Source organism: Scyliorhinus torazame, chromosome 18, assembly GCF_047496885.1.
Source record: "Scyliorhinus torazame isolate Kashiwa2021f chromosome 18, sScyTor2.1, whole genome shotgun sequence".
Classification (NCBI taxonomy): domain Eukaryota; kingdom Metazoa; phylum Chordata; class Chondrichthyes; order Carcharhiniformes; family Scyliorhinidae; genus Scyliorhinus; species Scyliorhinus torazame.
This window is the reverse complement of record NC_092724.1, coordinates 162,543,536-162,564,133: the sequence shown is the minus strand read 5'-3', so window position 1 is coordinate 162,564,133 and position 20,598 is coordinate 162,543,536. Positions and strand designations below refer to the sequence as shown.

Here is a 20,598-nt window from a genome sequence, read left to right as displayed (position 1 = left end):
TGGGGATGTGGTAACAGAACGGTTGGAAAATAATAATTGATTAGAAAGAGTCACCATGGCTTAATGGAGGTGAAATAGTGATCAACAAATCTACTGAGGGTTATTGAGGTTAGAACTAGCAGGGTAGATGAGGGGAAACCAATTGATGTCGCTTATTTGGGTTTTCAACAATAAAACATTTGATAAGGTGCCACATAATTTTACAGGTAAATCTCATTTTTACAGGGCGGCACAGTGGTTAGCACTGGGACTGCGGTGCCGAGGTCCCGGGTTCGAATCCCGGCCCTGGGTAATTGTCCGTGTGGAGTCTGCACATTCTCCCCGTGTCTCTGTGGGATTCATCCCCACAACCTCCACTGTGGGGCAGCACGGCAGCACAAGTGGTTAGCACTGTGGCTTCACAGCGCCAGGGTCCCAGGTTCGATTCCCCACTGGGTCACTGTCTGTGCGGAGTCTGCACGTTCTCCCCGTGTCTCTGTGGGATTCACCCCCACAACCTCCACTGTGGGGTAGCACAGGTGTTTCACAGCACCAGGGACCTGGGTTTGATTCCGGCTTGGGTCACTGTCTGTGCGGAGTCTGCACATTCTCCCCGTGTCCGCGTGGGTTTCCTCCCACAGTCCAAAGACGTGCAGGTTAGGTGGATTGGCCACGCTAAATTGCCCTTAGTGATCCCCCCCCCCCCCCCCCAAAAAAAAGGTTAGGAGGGGTTATTGGGTTACGGGGATAGGGTGGAAGTGAGGGCTTATGTGGGTCGGTGCAGACTCGATGGGCTGAATGGCCTCCTTCTGCACTGTATGTTCTATTAAAAAAAACCAAAGATGTGCAGGGTAGGTGGATTGGCCACGCTAAATTGCCTCTTAATTGGAAAAGAAAAATAATTGGCTACTCAAAATTTATTTATTTTTAAATCTCATTTTTAGGTGATACCAATTTACTGGAAATGCCGGTTTTACGGAATGAAAGTCCTTGTTATTTGGGGGATATTTTGCCCCAGTTGATTAGGCTGAAACATTACCTCACTGAAATGTCTCACAGGAGTGTGCCTGGTCCCGCTGTGTGGAATAAATCCATCTTTTTGTTTGGCTGTATTGCTATCCTCTGATTATTTTAACTACACAATACCAGTTTTAAGGAAAGTTTGTTTTTTCCCGGGAATGAACTCCCCGACCCACTTTGTATAAACAGGATTCTCCTGTACAAATTAGGGCTCACGGCATTGGGAGGTAATGTATTATTAGCATGGATTGAGAATTGATTAATGGACAAAAAAAATCAAAGTAGGACCTGTAGGCTGTAACTAGCGTAGCAAGGATCAGTACTAGGATATCAGCTATTTACAATCTATATCATTGTAAGAAGTCTTACAACACCAGGTTAAAGCCCAACAGGTCTCCACATCAATCTATATCATGGCTTAGATGAGGGGTTCGAGTGTAATATATTGAGGTTTGCTCATAACACAAACAGGAGTGGATTGTGTGGCACCCCAAACCCGCCCTGAAGTTGATTACGATCATAGCTGTTTATTTGTCTTCGGTTCCGATTTACAGCCTGTTCCCATTTCCTTCGAATTCCTAAGAGGTCAAAAATCTATCTATTCCAGGCGGCATGGTGGCTCCGTGGTTAGTCCCCTGCCTCACTGTGCCGGGGATCCGGGTTCGAATCCCGGCCCCGGGTCACTGTCCGTGTGCAGTTTGCACATTCTCCCCTTGTCTGCGTGGGTCTCGCCCCCACAACCCAAAGATGTGCAGGGTAGGGGGATTGGCCACGCTAAATTGCTCCTTAATTGGAATTTGTTTTTTCAACAAATTGGGCTGATGAAACTTGACCACACCTATCTCAGCTTGCCAAGGTTTAGGGAGTAGTTCGGTTTCACGCACCTGACATTTCCCGTGTTCCGGTGAACCTTGACCCCAAGGTGTTCAATGTTTATCTCTCAAACCGGTATGTTCCAAAGTGGGCTCAGTCCCGAGGTTGCCGGATTTGAGGCACTGTCTGAGGGAGAGAATTCCAGAGGTTGGTGACCTGTGAGTGACGGCGATTCGCGTCTCCTCGTCCTAATGATTGACTCTTTATTCCGCGGATGTGCCCGAAAGTTCCAGAATCCCCCAGTTATGGGAAACAGCCTCTGGGTCTACACTGTCAGAGTCTCAATGAGATCAGGTAGAGAAGTAAATAGAGAGGCAAAGGGAATCTAAACGGATTTGGACAGGTTTCATAAGTAGCAAAGAACATGGCTGATGGCATAATGTTGCGGAGAATTGTGAAGTTATCCACTTTGCTGGGGGGAAATGGGAAGCCACAGTATTTTTTAAATGGTGAGACTGAATATTGTTGAGGCCCCCCCCCCCCCAAGTGTCCTTGAACTCAAATCCAAGTTAACAAGGTAGGTGCAGCAACCAATCAGTAAGACAAACAAAAGAGAAAATGCTGGAAAATCTCAGCAGGTCTGGCAGCATCTGCAGGGAGAGAAAAGAGCGAACGTTTCGGGTCCGATGACTCTTTGTCAAAGCTAACAGACCGAGAAAGTGGGAAATATTTATTCTGTGGAGTGGGAATGGAAGATGAGTCATAGCCACAGAAACCCAGGGAAACCGGGTGCTAATGGCCACAGAAACCCCGGGGAAAGAGAGCTAATGGCAGTCCCCAGAGAGGACAAAAGGTGTGAAAGGCCAAACAGCAGGGAAACTAACATCAGAGGGTAAACTAGTGACCGATGTAGATGTGGGGGGAGGGGAAGGGGGAAGCGAAGGGGTAAGGAACGGTGGATAAGATGGGGGGGGGTTAAATATATATTAAGAAAGAAAGAAATGGTAAAAGACAGTTAAGATGAAAGGGGACGAATACAAATGGGTCGAGGTGGGGTAGAGCTGATCATCTGAAGTTGTGGAATTCGATGTTGAGACCGGAAGGCTGTAGCCTAACCGGAAGATATGTTGTTCCTCCAGTTTGCGTTGAGCTTCACTGGAACATTGCAGCAGGCGAAGGACAGACATGTGGGCCTGGGAGCAGGATCTTGTGTTAAAATGGCAAGCAACAGGAAGGTCAGGGTCCTGAATGCGCACAGACCGGAGATACTCAGCAAAGCGATCACCCAGTCTGCGTTTGGTCTCTCCGAGAGGAGACCACATTGGGAGCAGCGAATGCAATAGACCAAATTGAAAGAGGTGCACGTGAAACGCTGCTTAACCTGGAATGAGTGTATTGGACAAATGTATGTTAGCCAATAATACAAAGAGATCAGAGCATAAAAATAAATAGAATTATATGGGGGCCTTGGGAAGACCACATCTGGAGTAGTGTGGGCCATTTTGATCTCCTTACTGACAGAGGAGGGTGAAGGTTCAGTTGCTTAATCCCTAAGAAGAGAGACTCCTCCAATGAGGGGAGATTATGTTGATTAGGGCGATACTCCCTGGAATTCAGAGGAATAAGAAGTGAAACACACAATTCCCGATGACCTGACAGGCTAGATGCTGGGGGGGGGGGGGGGGGGAGTCTAGAACTAGTCACCAGTCTCAGAATAAGGGGTCAGCTATTTAAAATCGAGATGAGAGATTTCTTCACTCAAAGGATTTAAATTTTCTTCCCAGAAAGCACCGAACGCTTAGTCATCGAATATATTCATGACCTGAGGTCAGGGATATGGAGAGGGTGGGGAAGGTGGAATTGAGGTCGAAGGTCGGCTGTGAGATTGCTGGAGGGCGGAGTAGGCTCGAAGGGCTAAATGTTCCCCTGTTGCTCTTTTAAAAAAATGTTTTTTATGATGCACTGGATTGGATTGGATTGGATTTGTTTATTGTCCCGTGTACCGAGGTACAGTGAAAAGTATATTTCTGCGAGCAGCTCAACAGATCATTAAGTACATGGGAAGAAAAGGGAATAAAAGAAAATACATAATAGGGCAACACAAGGTACACAATGTAACTACATAAGCACCAGCATCGGATGAAGCATACAGGGTGTAGTGTTAATGAGGTCAGTCCATAAGAGGGTCATTTAGGAGTCTGGTGACAGTGGGGAAGAAGCTGATTTTGAGTCTGTTCGTGCGTGTTCTCCGATGGTTGGATGAAGAGGGTTGGGAGGAGATTTGTGCAGACAGAGCAGTAGACCTGTTTGGCCAATTGGCCTGTTTCTGTGCTGTGACAGTCTGGAGAATTCTATATCCAATCTTGTCTTTTGTACATTTTCAGGACAGATCCTGCCACCGACCCGCAGCACGCCCAGTCCAATAGACCCTGAAAACATCCAAGTGCCTGTCAGCTACGAGCCCGACCCCGCTGACCTGGCCCTGTCCAGTATCCCAGGCCAGGAAATATTTGACCCTCGCAAACGCAAGTTCACGGACGAGGAACTGAAGCCTCAGCCAATGATTAAAAAAGCTCGCAAAGTCTTTGTGCCTGATGAAATGAAGGTAACTTGGGACTGGTTCAGCGAGTGGGGAGGGGGGCACGCAAAAGCTTTCCGAGTTTCACTGTGCCGCGCGGTTGGAGTTTGGGCTGTTCAGCCGGTATTATCGATGAGTCCGTAGCATATGGTAATCAAAGCTCTGCAGTTGTGACAGCGCCGAGTCTGATCGCTCCGCCGGACTGCTGCGTATGGTACTGAGGCCAATAAATCAGAAAGGCCCTTGGGTCCAATGCTGATAAACAGGACCGAAACGTAGAACAGGAGGCACCTATTTGGCCAGTTTTGAAGGAGCCAGCTAGTTAGTCCCATGGCCCAGTAAATATTTCCCCTTCAAGTATAAATCCTTATGGAAATCATTATTGGATCTGCTTCCACTACCCCTTCAGGGAGATAGAGAACCTAGTGGAGTGGTGCAGAGACATCAATCTCTCCCTCAATGCCAGCAAAACTAAAGAGCTGGTCATTGACTTCAGGAAGCAAAGTACTGTACACACCTCTGTCAGCATCAACGGGGCCGAGGTGGAGATGGTTAGCAGTTTCAAATTCCTAGGGGTGCACATCTCCAAAAATCTGTCCTGGTCCACCCACGTCGACGCTATCACCAAGAAAGCACAACAGCGCCTATACTTCCTCAGGAAACTAAGGAAATTCGGCATGTCCACGTTAACCCGTACCAACTTTTACAGATGCACCATAGAAAGCATCCTATCTGGCTGCATCACAGCCTGGTATGGCAACTGCTCGGCCCAGGACCGCAAAGTCGTGAACATCGCCCAGTCCATCACACGAACCTGCCTCCCATCCATTGACTCCATCTACACCTCCCGCTGCCTGGGGAAAGCAGGCAGCATAATCAAAGACCCCTCCCACCCGGCTTACTCACTCTTCCAACTTCTTCCATCGGGCAGGAGATACAGAAGTCTGAGAACACGCACGAACAGACTCAAAAACAGCTTCTTCCCCACTGTTACCAGACTCCTAAATGACCCTCTTATGGACTGACCTCATTAACACTACACCCCTGTATGCTTCATCCGATGCCGATGCTTATGTAGTTACATTGTGTACCTTGTGTTGCCCTATTATGGATTTTCTTTTATTCCCTTTTCTTCCCATGTACTTAATGATCTGTTGAGCTGCTCACAGAAAAATACTTTTCACTGTACCTCGGTACACGGGACAATAAACAAATCCAATCCGATCCAACACGAAAGACAGCAATTTTCTTCAAAACATTTCCCGTTCCCCCTCCTTTAGTTATTGAATTGATTATCTTAAATCTATGTCCCCTGGTTATTGACCATAGAAACCATTTGTTTGTTTGCCCTATCCGAACTCCTCATAATTATGAGCACCTCTACCATAATTTCCCCTTGATCTTCTCTGCTTTAAGGAGAACAATCCCAGTTTCCCCCTTATCCCTAGTACCATTTGTGTATATCGGTCTCCAAGGCCCTGTCATGGGCATTTCCTACACGGACCCCAAGATTTATTTTATGTTCTCAGCTGGGAGCCCAAATGGTGCAGGACTCAACTGGGGTCCCTGGTCCCGATTGGCCACCCTGATGCAGTTTGACCAGTTGCAAGCGAGATGAGGAGGATGGTCTTTGTGCAGCCAGTTCAATCCGGAAATAGGGCCTCTTTGGTGAGTTAGTGTCCGGTGTCTCTGGGACCACAGTTGAGGAAAAATAAAATCGAGGTTGGGGGGTGAAGGGGTGAAGTCTTTCACCGAGCGGTGCCTGTCTCTGACTCCAGCAACTGATGATTTGAAATGAAATGAAAATCGCTTACTGTCACAAGTAGGCTTCAAATGAAGTTACTGTGAAAAGCCCCTAGTCGCCACATTCCGGCCTGTTCGGGGAGGCTGGTACGGGAATTGAACCGCGCTGCTGGCCTGCCTTGAAAGCCAGCTCTTTAGCCCTGTGCTAAACCAGCCCCTGATTTAACATCAACAGCGAGCCAGAGTTTATTTCCGAGCAGCACTCCCTCCGAGCGTTGCTGAGATGTTTAAGAAGATTACTGTGAGCTGCTGATTCTCTGACACATGTGATTTCCAAATACTGTTAAGTTTCCTTCAGATCAGGATTAAGGGATTTAATTTCTAATTGGCGAAATGTGGAGGGGCACGGGCTGTAGGAGTAAAATTGATTAGATCTGGGGAAAGAAAAATAAAATTGCCTGAGAGTATAGTGAGAGCTTGCTTACACATGGAATGGTTTGAGGGGGAATGGGATAGCAGGATTAGGAGCAGGGTGTGGAGTAGGAGGAGGTGGCCAGGATGGAATATAAATGCCAGCCAGCATCGACCAGTTCCTGTCCTGTTGATTCTTCGCAATATTAAAGAGCGAATAAAATAAAGTGGATTGAATCCAGTATGATTTGTGGCACATGATGTTCGTGTTTCTCAAGTTGTACTTGCTCTGCAGACACTCAGTCAGTCAGTGGTCTGTTTTACATGAACAAAACATGAAAGATAAGATGAGATGAGGAGAAATTTCTTCACTCAGAGGGTGGTGAAGCTGTGGAATTCTCTCGCACAGAAAGGCTGTGGAGGCCAAATCACTGAATATATTTAATTGGGGAAGAGACTTCCAGTCACTAAAGGCATCAAGGGGTGTGGGGGGGGGGGGGGAATGCAGGAGTGTGGCGCGGAGATCGAGAATTGGCCATGATCACATTGAGTAGTGGAGCAGGCTTGAAGGCCCAAATGGCCTAACCTGCTCCTATTGTCTCTGTTTCTGTTTTGGGTGTATGAGGGTTAGTCTGTGGCTCTGTACAAATACAGAACACATCAGGCAAAGGGAAGCAATTTATTCTCCATCTGGGACTTTATCTGTGTCTCAGTGCTGTGACCTGCGTGGATTGTGTTCCCTTTGTCACAGAGTCCGACCAATTTTGTTATTTATTTACTATAAATTTAGTGTATCCAATTCACTTTATCCAATTAAGGGGCAATTTAGCACGGTGGCCCAGTGGTTAGCACTGCTGCCTCAGGGCACCGAGGTCCCAGGTTCGATCCCGGCCCTGGGTCACTGTCCGTGTGGAGTTTGCACATTCTCCCCGTGTTTGTGTGGGTTTCGCCCCCACAACCCAAAGAGATGCAGGGTAGGTGGATTGGCCACGCTAAATTGCCCCTTAATTGGAAAAAATGAATTGGGTACTCGAAATTTATTAGAAGAAAAAAAAGGGCAATTTAGCGTGGCCAATCCACCGACCCTACACATCTTTGGGTTGTGGGGGCGAAACACACGCAAACACGGGGAGAATGTGCAAACTCCACACGGTCAGTGACCCCGGGCCGGGATCGAACCCGGGACCTCAGCGCCGTGAGGCAGCAGTGCTAACCACTGCGCCATCGTACTGCCCATGACCAATTTTGTTATGGGAGGGTCTGTGCTGATCCTCAGGAGCACCTGCGACAGGCAGAGCATGCCCACAAATAGTGTGAATCGCCTGAGGGAATGTGCCACCATTCCTTTCATTTAACTCCATTGTGGGGCAGAAGTGTTTGCACGTGGATGACACCTGCGCACGTGGGCACTCGCAGACGGGCAGTCTCATTGTGGGGAGGGGATGGGACAGGGGGAGGGGACTTGGATCTGGGTGCAAAATGGGAATAGACCATGAGCGGGCCACCAATCTACAACCACCACCGTTCTACGCGTGCGCGCAGGGCAAAAGTCACCACCTCCACCCCTTCAATGTCTCTCCCTCTTTTTACTAAGTCTAACATCCATTCCTGTTTCATTCAATCTACGAGCAGGATGAAAAATACTGGGCACGGCGCAGGAAAAATAACATGGCAGCCAAACGATCGCGGGACGCCCGCAGGCTCAAGGAGAACCAGATCGCTATCCGTGCGGCCTTCCTGGAGAAAGAGAACTCGGCCCTGCGTCAGGAAGTGGCTGACCTTCGGAAGGAGCTGAGCAGGTGCAAGAACATCCTGTCGAAGTATGATGCCTGATGCAAGCCCGCTGCGGGCACTGACACTGAACAGACTCGAGGTGAACAAGTGCCCTCCTCTTTCAGGTGGCACTTGCCAAACCCCCGTCGTTCCCTACCACTCCCACCCCCTCCGTCCCCACGCCTAACGTCCCGCCACCGAATACTGGAAGAGGGACCGACGGACTTTGTACATTTGATTCCGCACGAGCCAAGCCTTGCCTCACCTTTTTCGAAACGGACCCTGTATTTTTTTTACCTGAAATGAAAAATTGCGGTAGAATTTCGGGATTGCTGATCCACCACCCTTCTCTCCCTTTGAAATCCAACTTTCTCTTCTTCCCTTTCCGCCTTCCACCCCACATCAAAAACGATTTATCAGATGTTTCTCGTTTTTTAAAAAACAAACTTCGTGTTACCAGACGTCACTCAGTTTATCGATCACCAGAATGCAATTCACCTGGAACTGCGTGCACCTCACCTGTTTCTTGGACCCTGACTGAAGCTTCTGGAAATCTAATCCCGCCCCTCTTGCCCCCCCCCCCCCCCCCCAAGATAATGCATCCTCTGAGGTGATTATATCTCATTTAGATTTTTTTTGTTAATTGTATTCCCATTTTTCTGTGATGTATTTCTGATGTGTTCCTGAGAGTGAACCGGCGATTTTCAACCTTGGCTGGCCGCATCCTTCCTTTCAAGTGCATGCGTGTTTATAAAAGCTGAAGAACTTCCTGTACTTCTTATTTTAGCCTCTCGACACGGAGCTCGTGTGTACTGGCCTCCCCAAGTGGAGGGAGGGCATGGCGTGTTGGGCTTGGCTTTTTTTATTCTTTCTAACTGAGAGCAATAACTGGAATATGATGTCAGTTAAGGCAAGTGACCTATGTGCAGGTGGAGGGTCTGGGCCGCAGCCTGAGGCACAAAGCAGGCCCTGGAGCCTGGGTGTACCCTGAGAATGTGGAAGAGGACTTTTGTTTTCCCCCAGCTCGGAACGTGTGTGTAAAGGTTTGAGCTCTCCGATGAATTTGGAGCTAGTTATCGCCGCCTGCGAGATAAACCGAGGGCTCCCAAGGCTGAATAGCAAGGTCCGGTTGTGGAAGGGTCAGCCTGCCCCAAGGACCCCGGGCAAAGAATCAACATCAAATGGAGGGTCCCAAAGATCTTTTTCTCCTTTTAATGTACAATCAGTTTGGGTTTGAATGGCCATTTTGGTATGTGGATATTTTCGGATGAATGTAGCGATCGTTGGTGCAGAATTATCAGAGATAATGGTGTTGCCATATATGGTGGTTAATCCCTGTTTGTACCTGTTTTCTGGCCACCAAAACAAGAGATATTCTATATGATAACATTTATAGAGAGAATTATAAAGCTCCTTTTTTGTACAGTATTTTTGAATAGAATACTGACGACTATTTTAAGAAATAAAATTATATTATATATAGTGTATATTATAAAGAGACGTATAGATGACAACAGTATATTTCACTTTTCAATTGACTGTGAGAGAGAGCGAGGGACTTTGAGATGAATGTTTAGATATTTGGGCAGGTGCTTGTATTTTTGCAAAGTTAAAGCTACCGTTCGTTATTTTCTTGACAGAAAAAGTATTTTTAGAAAGCAGTTCCCCTTCAGCATGGACACACAGCAAAAATCTGATCTCTGGCAGTGTCTACAGGATGGTTGATTTGGGTACTGGACTAATGCCACAGTGATACAGTAAGATTTGGGTCAGTGTATCTATCTGCTCTGGGAGTGTTTGATGGGGACAGTGTAGAGGGAGCTTTACTCTGTATCTAACCCCGTGCTGTACCTGTCCTGGGAGTGTTTGATGGGGACAGTGTAGAGGGAGCTTTACTCTGTATCTAACCCCGTGCTGTACCTGTCCTGGGAGTGTTTGATGGGGAGAGTGTAGAGGGAGCTTTACTCTGTATCTAACCCCGTGCTGTACCTGTCCTGGGAGTGTTTGATGGGGACAGTGCAGAGCGAGGTTTACTCTGTATCTAACCCCGTGCTGTACCTGTCCTGGGAGTGTTTGATGGGGACAGTGTAGAGGGAGCTTTACTCTGTATATAACCCCATGCTGTACCTGTCCTGGGAGTGTTTGATGGGGACAGTGTAGAGGGAGCTTTACTCTGTATCTAACCCCGTGCTGTACCTGTCCTGGGAGTGTTTGATGGGGAGAGTGTAGAGGGAGCTTTACTCTGTATCTAACCCCGTGCTGTACCTGTCCTGGGAGTGTTTGATGGGGACAGTGCAGAGGGAGCTTTACTCTGTATCTAACCCCGTGCTGTACCTGGCCTGGGAGTGTTTGATGGGGACAGTGTAGAGGGAGCTTTACTCTGTATATAACCCCATGCTGTACCTGTCCTGGGAGTGTTTGATGGGGACAGTGTAGAGGGAGCTTTACTCTGTATCTAGCCCCATGCTGTACCTGTCCTGGGAGTGTTTGATGGGGACAGTGTAGAGGGAGCTTTACTCTGTATCTAACCCCGTGCTGTACCTGTCCTGGGAGTGTTTGATGGGGACAGAGTAGAGGGAGCATTACTCTGTATCGAACCCTGTGCTGAACCTGTCCTGGGAGTGTTTGATGGGGACAGTGTAGAGGGAGCTTTACTCTGTATCTAACCCCGTGCTGTACCTGTTCTGGGAGTGTTTGATGGGGACAGTGTAGAGGGAGCATTACTCTGTATCTAACCCCGTGCTGTACCTGTCCTGGGAGTGTTTGATGGGGACAGTGTAGAGGGAGCTTTACTCTGTATCTAACCCCGTGCTGTACCTGTCCTGGGAGTGTATGATGGGGACAGTGCAGATGGTCCTTTCCTCTGTATCTAACCCCGTGCTGTACCTGTCCTGGGAGTGTTTGATGGGGACAGTGCAGAGGGAGCTTTACTCTGTATCTAACCCCGTGCTGTACCTGTCCTGGGAGTGTTTGATGGGGACAGTGTAGAGGGAGCTTTACTCTGTATCTAACCCCGTGCTGTACCTGTCCTGGGAGTGTTTGATGGGACAGTGCAGATGGTCCTTTCCTCTGTATCTAACCCCGTGCTGTACCTGTCCTGGGAGTGTTTGATGGGGACAGTGCAGAGGGAGCTTTACTCTGTATCTAACCCCGTGCTGTACCTGTCCTGGGAGTGTTTGATGGGACAGTGCAGATGGTCCTTTACTCTGTATCTAACCCCGTGCTGTACCTGTCCTGGGAGTGTTTGATGGGGACAGTGTAGAGTGAGCTTTACTCTGTATCTAACCCCGTGCTGTACCTGTCCTGGGAGTGTTTGATGGGGACAGTGTAGAGGGAGCTTTACTCTGTATCTAACCCCGTGCTGTACCTGTCCTGGGAGTGTTTGAAGGGGACAGTGTAGAGGGAGCTTTACTCTGTATCTAACCCCGTGCTGTACCTGTCCTGGGAGTGTTTGATGGGGACAGTGTAGAGGGACGTTTACTCTGTATCTAACCCCATGCTGTACCTGCCTGGGAGTGTTTGATGGGGACAGTGCAGAGGGAGCTTTAGTCTGTATCTAACCCCGTGCGGTTCCTGTCCTGGGAGTGTTTGATGGGGGCAGTGTAGAGGGAGTTTTTCTCTGTATCCAACCCCGTGCGGTACATGTCCTGGGAGTGTTTGATGGGGACAGTGCAGAGGGAGCTTTACTCTGTATCTAACCCCGTGCGGTACCTGTCCTGGGAGTGTTTGATGGGGACAGTGTAGAGGGAGCTTTACTCTGTATCTAACCCCGTGCTGTACCTATCCTGTCCTGAGGAAGTGCCTGAAAGTAACAAAATGGGAAAAGTAACATGTCCCATTCCCTGACGCTACTCACCTTGATTAAAGCAGCAACAATGCTACTTCTAGTCTTGTGCTGTGGTTTGGCTCCATAAGTTTAAGCCTTCACCTGTGCTGAAGTATTTGATTGAGAGCCTGGGGGTAGAATTGCACCAATGACACACTGTTGGTCTGTTATCAACTACAAAACTGCGAAGTGGGTAAACAAATGGAGCAAGTGTCATGTGCAACAAACCTGCACTTGAACACAGTGAATTCGAAGATAAAAAAGATGTTGGGAATTTAGGGGGGTGCGGACGGTCACCATAGAAAAGAGAAACATTTTGGTGCGACTCACAATTGGAAATGGCACAGTCAGACTGGGGAAACCCCAGTGGGAATGATTGAGAATTGCAAGCAAAGGGTTTAGCCATGGTCGCTGCCAAGAGAAAGAGGCAAATAGGATCTGATGGAGGGTCCCAACCTTTATGCTGGTAGGTGGTGACCCACCCACACCGCAGATCCAGTACTTCCTGTTTTCATTGCACAATATCAGAGGAGGCTGAGGGCTTCGTTAGATTTTAATTAGGGTTTGGTGGCGCAGTGGTCATGTCCCAACATCTGGATCAGATACCTGGGTCCATGACCCAACATCTGGATCAGATACCTGGGCCCATGACCCAACATCTGGATCAGATACCTGGGTCCATGACCCAACATCTGGATCAGATACCTGGGTCCATGTCCCAACATTTGGATCATGTCCCTAGTACCTGGGGGAGGATTAGCTGGCGAGATTTGATTAACTGGAAGTAAAAGCACATTTGGTCTCGACACATTTTTGTTTCGAACCTTTGTAGAACTGTATTTGTGACTTTGACACTCCTTACACACTCCTCACAGTTTTGCACAGAATTGTCACTGAATTTGTCTTGTAGCAAATAATTTGTCTTGCATGAGGAATGAGGTGTGACGATGCTACCTCAATATTGGCGAAAGTTTGGGGAGGGGTGGGGGTGGGGAGACGGGTTCAGGGATTGTACAGGTGGGTGCAGAGACGTGCATTCTTTACATAAAAATAGGATTCGCATATTTAAGAAATGAAAAATTGCGGATGCTGAAGCGATGAAATAAAAACAGAAAATGTTGGAAATGCCCAGTAGATCCCTCCGCCTCGACGGGTGAGAAATTCTACCCCGCGTTTCCAGCCGTCTGTTGTGTTTTTAAATTTTTAAATTACATATTTAGTAATCTGGCACAATGACTGAGCACATCTGTGAGAGCTTCCAATCGAAACGTGAAGACTGTCTAGTCCAATGGCTTCAGGCTTACTAATTTTTAATAATTTTACAAATTAAAGGTTTTATTTTGCGGTGGAATAATTTTTTTTTTCCGCAAAAGAGATCAACCATTGTATTACTGGCAACACGGTGAGGCGATTCGGTTAAAGGCCAAGAACTAGAATTTCTTTCAGTTCTTTCTGACTGGGATTGGATTGGCTGTGCAGCCTGGTCCCAGCTATCTGTATTTGTAAAAGTGTTGAATAAATTCTTTTGCTGGCTTCACGGACGCTGAAATGTTTATTTTCCTCCTTCGACAACAGCTGCTCGCCTGATGTGACCACCAGATCTTTCAATCTCTTGCTCAGGGACATTTAGAATATGAAACACACTCTCCCCGGACACCATAAACCAAACCCCACCCCCCCGCACCGAGATCACCTCCAGGCACCAAGACCCTGATGTACCGTCAATTACCACGAGACGAGAATGGTGAAACAATCGAGGCTTTATTGCACAAGATGTTGTGCCTCCTGCAGCTGGAACCAGAATGGGAGCAGCTCAGGAGAGCAGACACTTTTATGCTCTGCCTGCTGGGAGGAGCCAGCAGGCAGGGATTTACCGTCGTACCTGTAATATACGGGCAGTGCCGTAATATATACAATAGACCATTAGTGGTGTTTACCACAGACCCTGCCCCCCCCCCCCGAGATCACCCCCCAGGAACCAAGACCCCCCACCCCCCGGCACCACGCCTCCCCGCAGCGACGAACCTGTTCCTTGATGAGCAGCTGAGATAAACCTTTAAGAATTCCGCATGGAAGCTGATCTCCTCAAATGTTGGCCACATTTCTCACTGGGCTTCTCACTGGGCTTCTCACTGGGAATGCAATTTTACAACAGCAGGGGGCGCAATGATAGAAAAAGGAATTTGCCAATGTCCTCTGCAGCCAGTGTGGCAATTGTGTGTGTTCAGTGTCGTACTGTGGGAAACGCTACAATCAAAGTGCTCACAGCAACATCTCACAAACCACATCAAAATAATGATTAGATAATCACTTTTAGAATGTTGGTTAAGGAACAAATATTGGCCAGGACACTGCATGAAATTCCCACTCACATCTTTAACATTCACCTGAAAGCAATGACAAGGCCTCAGTTCAACCTTTACTCTGAAAGATAGCACTGCCTCAGTACTGACCCTCTGACAGTGCAGCACTCCCTCAGTACTGACCCTCTGACAGTGCGGCACTCCCTCAGTACTGACCCTCTGACAGTGCGGCACTCCCTCAGTCCTGACCCTCTGACAGTGCAGCACTCCCTCAGTCCTGACCCTCTGACAGTGCAGCACTCGCTCAGTACTGGCCCTCTGACAGTGCGGCACTCCCTCAGTACTGACCCTCTGACAGTGCAGCACTCCCTCAGTACTGACCCTCTGACAGTGCGGCACTCCCTCAGTACTGACCCTCTGACAGTGCAGCACTCCCTCAGTACTGACCCTCTGACAGTGCAGCACTCCCTCAGTCCTGACCCTCTGACAGTGCAGCACTCCCTCAGTACTGACCCTCTGACAGTGCAGCACTCCCTCAGTCCTGACCCTCTGACAGTGCAGCACTCCCTCAGTACTGACCCTCTGACAGTGCGGCACTCCCTCAGTACTGACCCTCTGACAGTGCGGCACTCCCTCAGTCCTGACCCTCTGACAGTGCAGCACTCGCTCAGTACTGACCCTCTGACAGTGCAGCACTCGCTCAGTACTGACCCTCTGACAGTGCAGCACTCCCTCAGTCCTGACCCTCTGACAGTGCAGCGCTCCCTCAGTACTGACCCTCTGACAGTGCGGCACTCCCTCAGTACTGACCCTCTGACAGTGCGGCGCTCCCTCAGTACTGACCCTCTGACAGTGCAGCACTCCCTCAGTACTGACCCTTTGACAGTGCAGCACTCCCTCAGTACTGACCCTCTGATAGTGCAGCACTCCCTCAGTACTGACCCTCTGACAGTGCAGCACTCCCTCAGTACTGACCCTCTGACAGTGCAGCACTCCCTCAGTACTGACCCTCTGACAGTGCGGCACTCCCTCAGTACTGACCCTCTGACAGTGCGGCACTCCATCAGTACTGACCCTCTGACAGTGCGGCACTCCCTCAGTACTGACCCTCTGACAGTGCAGCGCTCCCTCAGTACTGACCCTCTGACAGTGCAGCGCTCCCTCAGTACTGACCCTCTGACAGTGCGGCACTCCCTCAGTACTGACCCTCTGACAGTGCGGCGCTCCCTCAGTACTGACCCTCTGACAGTGCGGCTCTCCCTCAATACTGACCCTCTGACAGTGCGGCACTCCCTCAGTACTGACCCTCTGACAGTGCGGCACTCCCTCAGTACTGACCCTCTGACAGTGCGGCACTCCCTCAGTACTGACCCTCCGACAGTGCGGCACTCCCTCAGTACTGACCCTCTGACAGTGCGGCACTCCCTCAGTACTGACCCTCTCACAGTGCGGCACTCCCTCAGTACTGACCCACTCACAGTGCGGCGCTCCCTCAGTACTGACCCTCTGACAGTGCAGCACTCCCTCAGTACTGACCCTCTGACAGTGCAGTACTCCCTCAGTACTGACCCTCTGACAATGCGGCACTCCATCAGTACTGACCCTCTGACAGTGCGGCACTCCCTCAGTACTGACCCTCTGACAGTGCGGCACTCCCCCAGTACTGACCGTCTGACAGTGCAGCACTCCCTCAGTACTGACCCTCTGACAGTGCAGTACTCCCTCAGTACTGACCCTCTGACAATGCGGCACTCCATCAGTACTGACCCTCTGACAGTGCGGCACTCCCTCAGTACTGACCCTCTGACAGTGCGGCACTCCCCCAGTACTGACCGTCTGACAGTGCAGCGCTCCCTCAGTACTGACCCTCTGACAGTGCTGCACTCCCTCAGTACTGACCCTCTGACAGTGCAGCACTCCCTCAGTAATGACCCTCTGACAGTGCGGCACTCCCTCAGTACTGACCCTCGGACAGTGCGGCACTCCCTCAGTACTGCCCCTCTGACAGTGCAGGACTCCCTCAGTACTGACCCTCTGACAGTGCGGCACTCCCTCAGTACTGCCCCTCTGACAGTGCAGGACTCCCTCAGTACTGACCCTCTGACAGTGCGGCACTCCCTCAGTACTGACCCTCGGACAGTGCGGCACTCCCTCAGTACTGCCCCTCTGACAGTGCAGGACTCCCTCAGTACTGACCCTCTGACAGTGCAGCACTCCCTCAGTACTGACACTCTGACAGTGCGGCACTCCCTCAGTACTGACCCTCTGACAATGCGGCACTCCATCAGTACTGATCCTCTGACAGTGCGGCACTCCCTCAGTACTGACCCTCTCACAGTGCTGACCCTCTCACAGTGTGGCACTCCCTCAGTACTGACCCTCTCACAGTGCGGCACTCTCTCAGTACTGACGCTCTGACAGTGCGGCACTCCCTCAGTACTGACCCTCTGACAGTGCAGCACTCCCTCAGTACTGACCTGACAGTGCGGCACTCCCTCAGTACTGACCCTCTGACAGTGCAGTACTCCCTCAGTACTGACCCTCTGACAGTGCGGCACTCCCTCAGTACTGACCCTCTGTCAGTGCAGCACTCCCTCCGTACTGACCCTCTGACAGTGCAGCACTCCCTCAGTACTGACCCTCTGACAGTGCAGCACTCCCTCAGTACTGACCCTCTGACAGTGCAGCACTCCCTCAGTACTGACCCTCTGACAGTTCGGCACTCCCTCAGTACTGACCCTCTGACAGTGCAACACTCCCTCAGTACTGACCCTCTGACAGTGCGGCACTCCCTCAGTACTGACCCTCTGACAGTGCGGCGCTCCCTCAGTACTGACCCTCTGACAGTGCGGCACTCCCTCAGTACTGACCCTCTGACAGTGCGGCGCTCCCTCAGTACTGACCCTCTGACAGTGCAGCACTCCCTCAGTACTGACCCTCTGACAATGCAGCACTCCCTCAGTACTGACCCTCTGACAGTGCGGCTCTCCCTCAGTACTGACCCTCTGACAATGCGGCACTCCCTCAGTACTGACCCTCTCACAGTGCGGCACTCCCTCAGTACTGACCCTCTCACAGTGCTGACCCTCTCACAGTGCGGCACTCCCTCAGTACTGACCCTCTCACAGTGCGGCACTCTCTCAGTACTGACGCTCTGACAGTGCGGCACTCCCTCAGTACTGACCCTCTGACAGTGCAGCACTCCCTCAGTACTGACCCTCTGACAGTGCGGCACTCCCTCAGTACTGACCCTCTGACAGTGCAGTACTCCCTCAGTACTGACCCTCTGACAGTGCGGCACTCCCTCAGTACTGACCCTCTGTCAGTGCAGCACTCCCTCCGTACTGACCCTCTGACAGTGCAGCACTCCCTCAGTACTGACCCTCTGACAGTGCAGCACTCCCTCAGTACTGACCCTCTGACAGTGCAGCTCTCCCTCAGTACTGACCCTCTGATAGTTCGGCACTCCCTCAGTACTGACCCTCTGACAGTGCAACACTCCCTCAGTACTGACCCTCTGACAGTGCGGCACTCCCTCAGTACTGACCCTCTGACAGTGCGGCGCTCCCTCAGTACTGACCCTCTGACAGTGCGGCACTCCCTCAGTACTGACCCTCTGACAGTGCGGCGCTCCCTCAGTACTGACCCTCTGACAGTGCGGCCCTCCTCAGTACTGACCCTCTGACAGTGCAGCACTCCCTCAGTACTGACCCTCTGACAGTGCAGCACTCCCTCAGTACTGACCCTCTGACAGTGCGGCTCTCCCTCAGTACTGACCCTCTGACAGTGCGGCACTCCCTCAGTACTGACCCTCTGACAGTGCGGCACTCCGTCAGCGCTGCTCCGGGGCTCGGCGATGCTCCAGTCTTCTCCTGCTCCCGGCAGTTATAGGCCGTGATTTCCTGGGGGACATTGTGAGACACTTGGGGAGGTGGGTTACACGGGGGGCTCTGTAGCTGGTGGCCTGTGTGTGCGAGGCACCTTCTCCAAAGGGGATAGTACAGGATTTGGTGCAGGATGGGATGTAAGGGGGTTGCAGGCAGACAGGTATTAATTGGCTCGAGGAGGGTGGGGTGGGGTGTGAGGAGTGAGGGTCAGGAGCGATGCCAGGGGCACAGAGGTGGTGATTCACCCGAGCAGCCTTAAGGAGGTTGTTCTGCGTGCCAGTGTGCCTGGATACGCCACAGCGCTCGCCACCTCTGCCTGGTTGGCATCGGCGGGCGGTCGTCTCCTGCCCACCCTGGGAAAAGGGTATCCAACCACCTCCACTGCCTCCGGCATCTGGTCAAGATCTGCATCGGTGAACTGGGGGCTGCTGTCCTCTGTGTCACGGTCTTGTCTGGACTGAGGGGGAGCAGGGAGCAGACCCAGCCTGGCTGGACTGAAGGGGAGCAGGGAGCAGATCGAGCTTGGCTGGACTGAGAGGGAGCAAGGAGCAGACCCAGCTTGGCTGGAATGAGGGGGAGCAGGGAGCAGATCCAGCTTGTCTGGAATGAGGGGGAGCAGGGAGCAGACCCAGCTTGGCTGGAATGAGGGGGAGCAGGGAGCAGATCCAGCTTGGCTGGAATGAGGGGGAGCAGGGAGCAGACCCAGCTTGGCTGGAATGAGGGGGAGCAGGGAGCAGATCCAGCTTGTCTGGAATGAGGGGGAGCAGGGAGCAGACCCAGCTTGGCTGGAATGAGGGGGAGCAGGGAGCAGATCCAGCTTGGCTGGACTGAGGGGGAGCAGGGAGCAGATCGAGCTTGTCTGGAATGAGGGGGAGCAGGGAGCAGACCCAGCTTGGCTGGACTGAGGGGGAGCAGGGAGCAGACCCAGCCTGGCTGGACTGAAGGGGAGCAGGGAGCAGATCGAGCTTGGCTGGACTGAGAGGGAGCAGGGAGCAGATCCAGCTTGGCTGGACTGAGGGGGAGCAGAGAGCAGATCCAGCTTGTCTGGAATGAGGGGGAGCAGGGAGCAGATCCAGCTTGGCTGGAATGAGGGGGAGCAGGGAGCAGACCCAGCCTGGCTGGAATGAGGGGGAGCAGTGAGCAGGTCCAGCTTGGCTGGAATGAGGGGGAGCAGGGAGCAGACCCAGCTTGGCTGGACTGAGAGGGAGCAGGGAGCAGACCCAGCTTGGCTGGAATGAGGGGGAGCAGGGAGCAGACCCAGCTTGGCTGGACTGAGAGGGAGCAGGGAGCAGGTCCCGCTTGGCTGGACTGAGGGGGAGCAGGGAGCAGACCCAGCTTGGCTGGAATGAGGGGGAGCAGGGAGCAGATCCAGCTTGGCTGGACTGAGAGGGAGCAGGGAGCAGATCCAGCTTGGCTGGAATGAGGGGGAGCAGGGAGCAGACCCAGCTTGGCTGTAATGAGGGGGAGCAGGGAGCAGACCCAGCTTGGCTGGAATGAGGGGGAGCAGGGAGCAGATCCAGCTTGTCTGGAATGAGGGGGAGCAGGGAGCAGACCCAGCTTGGCTGGACTGAGGGGGAGCAGGGAGCAGCCCCAGCCTGGCTGGACTGAGGGGGAGCAGGGAGCAGACCCAGCTTGGCTGGAATGAGGGGGAGCAGGGAGCAGATCCAGCTTGGCTGGACTGAGGGGGAGCAGGGAGCAGACCCAGCTTGGCTGGAATGAGGGGGAGCAGGGAGCAGATACAGCCTGGCTGGAATGAGGGGGAGCAGGGAGCAGACCCAGCTTGGCTGGAATGAGGGGGAGCAGGGAGCAGACCCAGCTTGGCTGGACTGAGAGGGAGCAGGGAGCAGACCCAGCTTGGCTGGAATGAGGGGGAGCAGGGAGCAGACCCAGCTTGGCTGGAATGAGGGGGAGCAGGGAGCAGATCCAGCTTGGCTGGACTGAGGGGGAGCAGAGAGCAGATCCAGCTTGTCTGGAATGAGGGGGAGCAGATCCAGCTTGGCTGGACTGAGAGGGAGCAGGGAGCAGCCCCAGCTTGGCTGGAATGAGGGGGAGCAGGGAGCAGATCCAGCTTGGCTGGACTGAGGGGGAGCAGGGAGCAGACCCAGCTTGGCTGGACTGAGAGGGAGCAGGGAGCAGATCCAGCTTGGCTGGAATGAGGGGGAGCAGGGAGCAGATCCAGCTTGGCTGGACTGAGGGGGAGCAGGGAGCAGATCCCACTTGGCTGGACTGAGGGGGAGCAGGGAGCAGACCCAGCTTGGCTGGAAT

The 20,598-nt window shown here is 51.7% G+C and overlaps 1 protein-coding gene across 2 annotated transcripts in view; it reads left to right on the top strand.

Moving 5' to 3' along the window:
- Nucleotides 1–13,680, top strand: part of hlfa (HLF transcription factor, PAR bZIP family member a) — a 57,432-nt gene extending 43,752 nt beyond the window's left edge. Inside the window, exons 3-4 of one of the 2 annotated variants that reach the window (XM_072483828.1) lie at nt 4,197–4,417; nt 8,177–13,680. In XM_072483828.1, the coding sequence (XP_072339929.1) occupies nt 4,197–4,417; nt 8,177–8,377 (422 nt within the window). In that variant the 3' untranslated portion in view covers nt 8,378–13,680. Of the gene's footprint in view, nt 1–4,196; nt 4,418–8,173 lie in introns of both variants that reach the window. The other variant, XM_072483827.1, reaches the window with a different exon arrangement.
- The last annotated feature ends 6,918 nt before the right edge of the window (nt 13,681–20,598 follow it).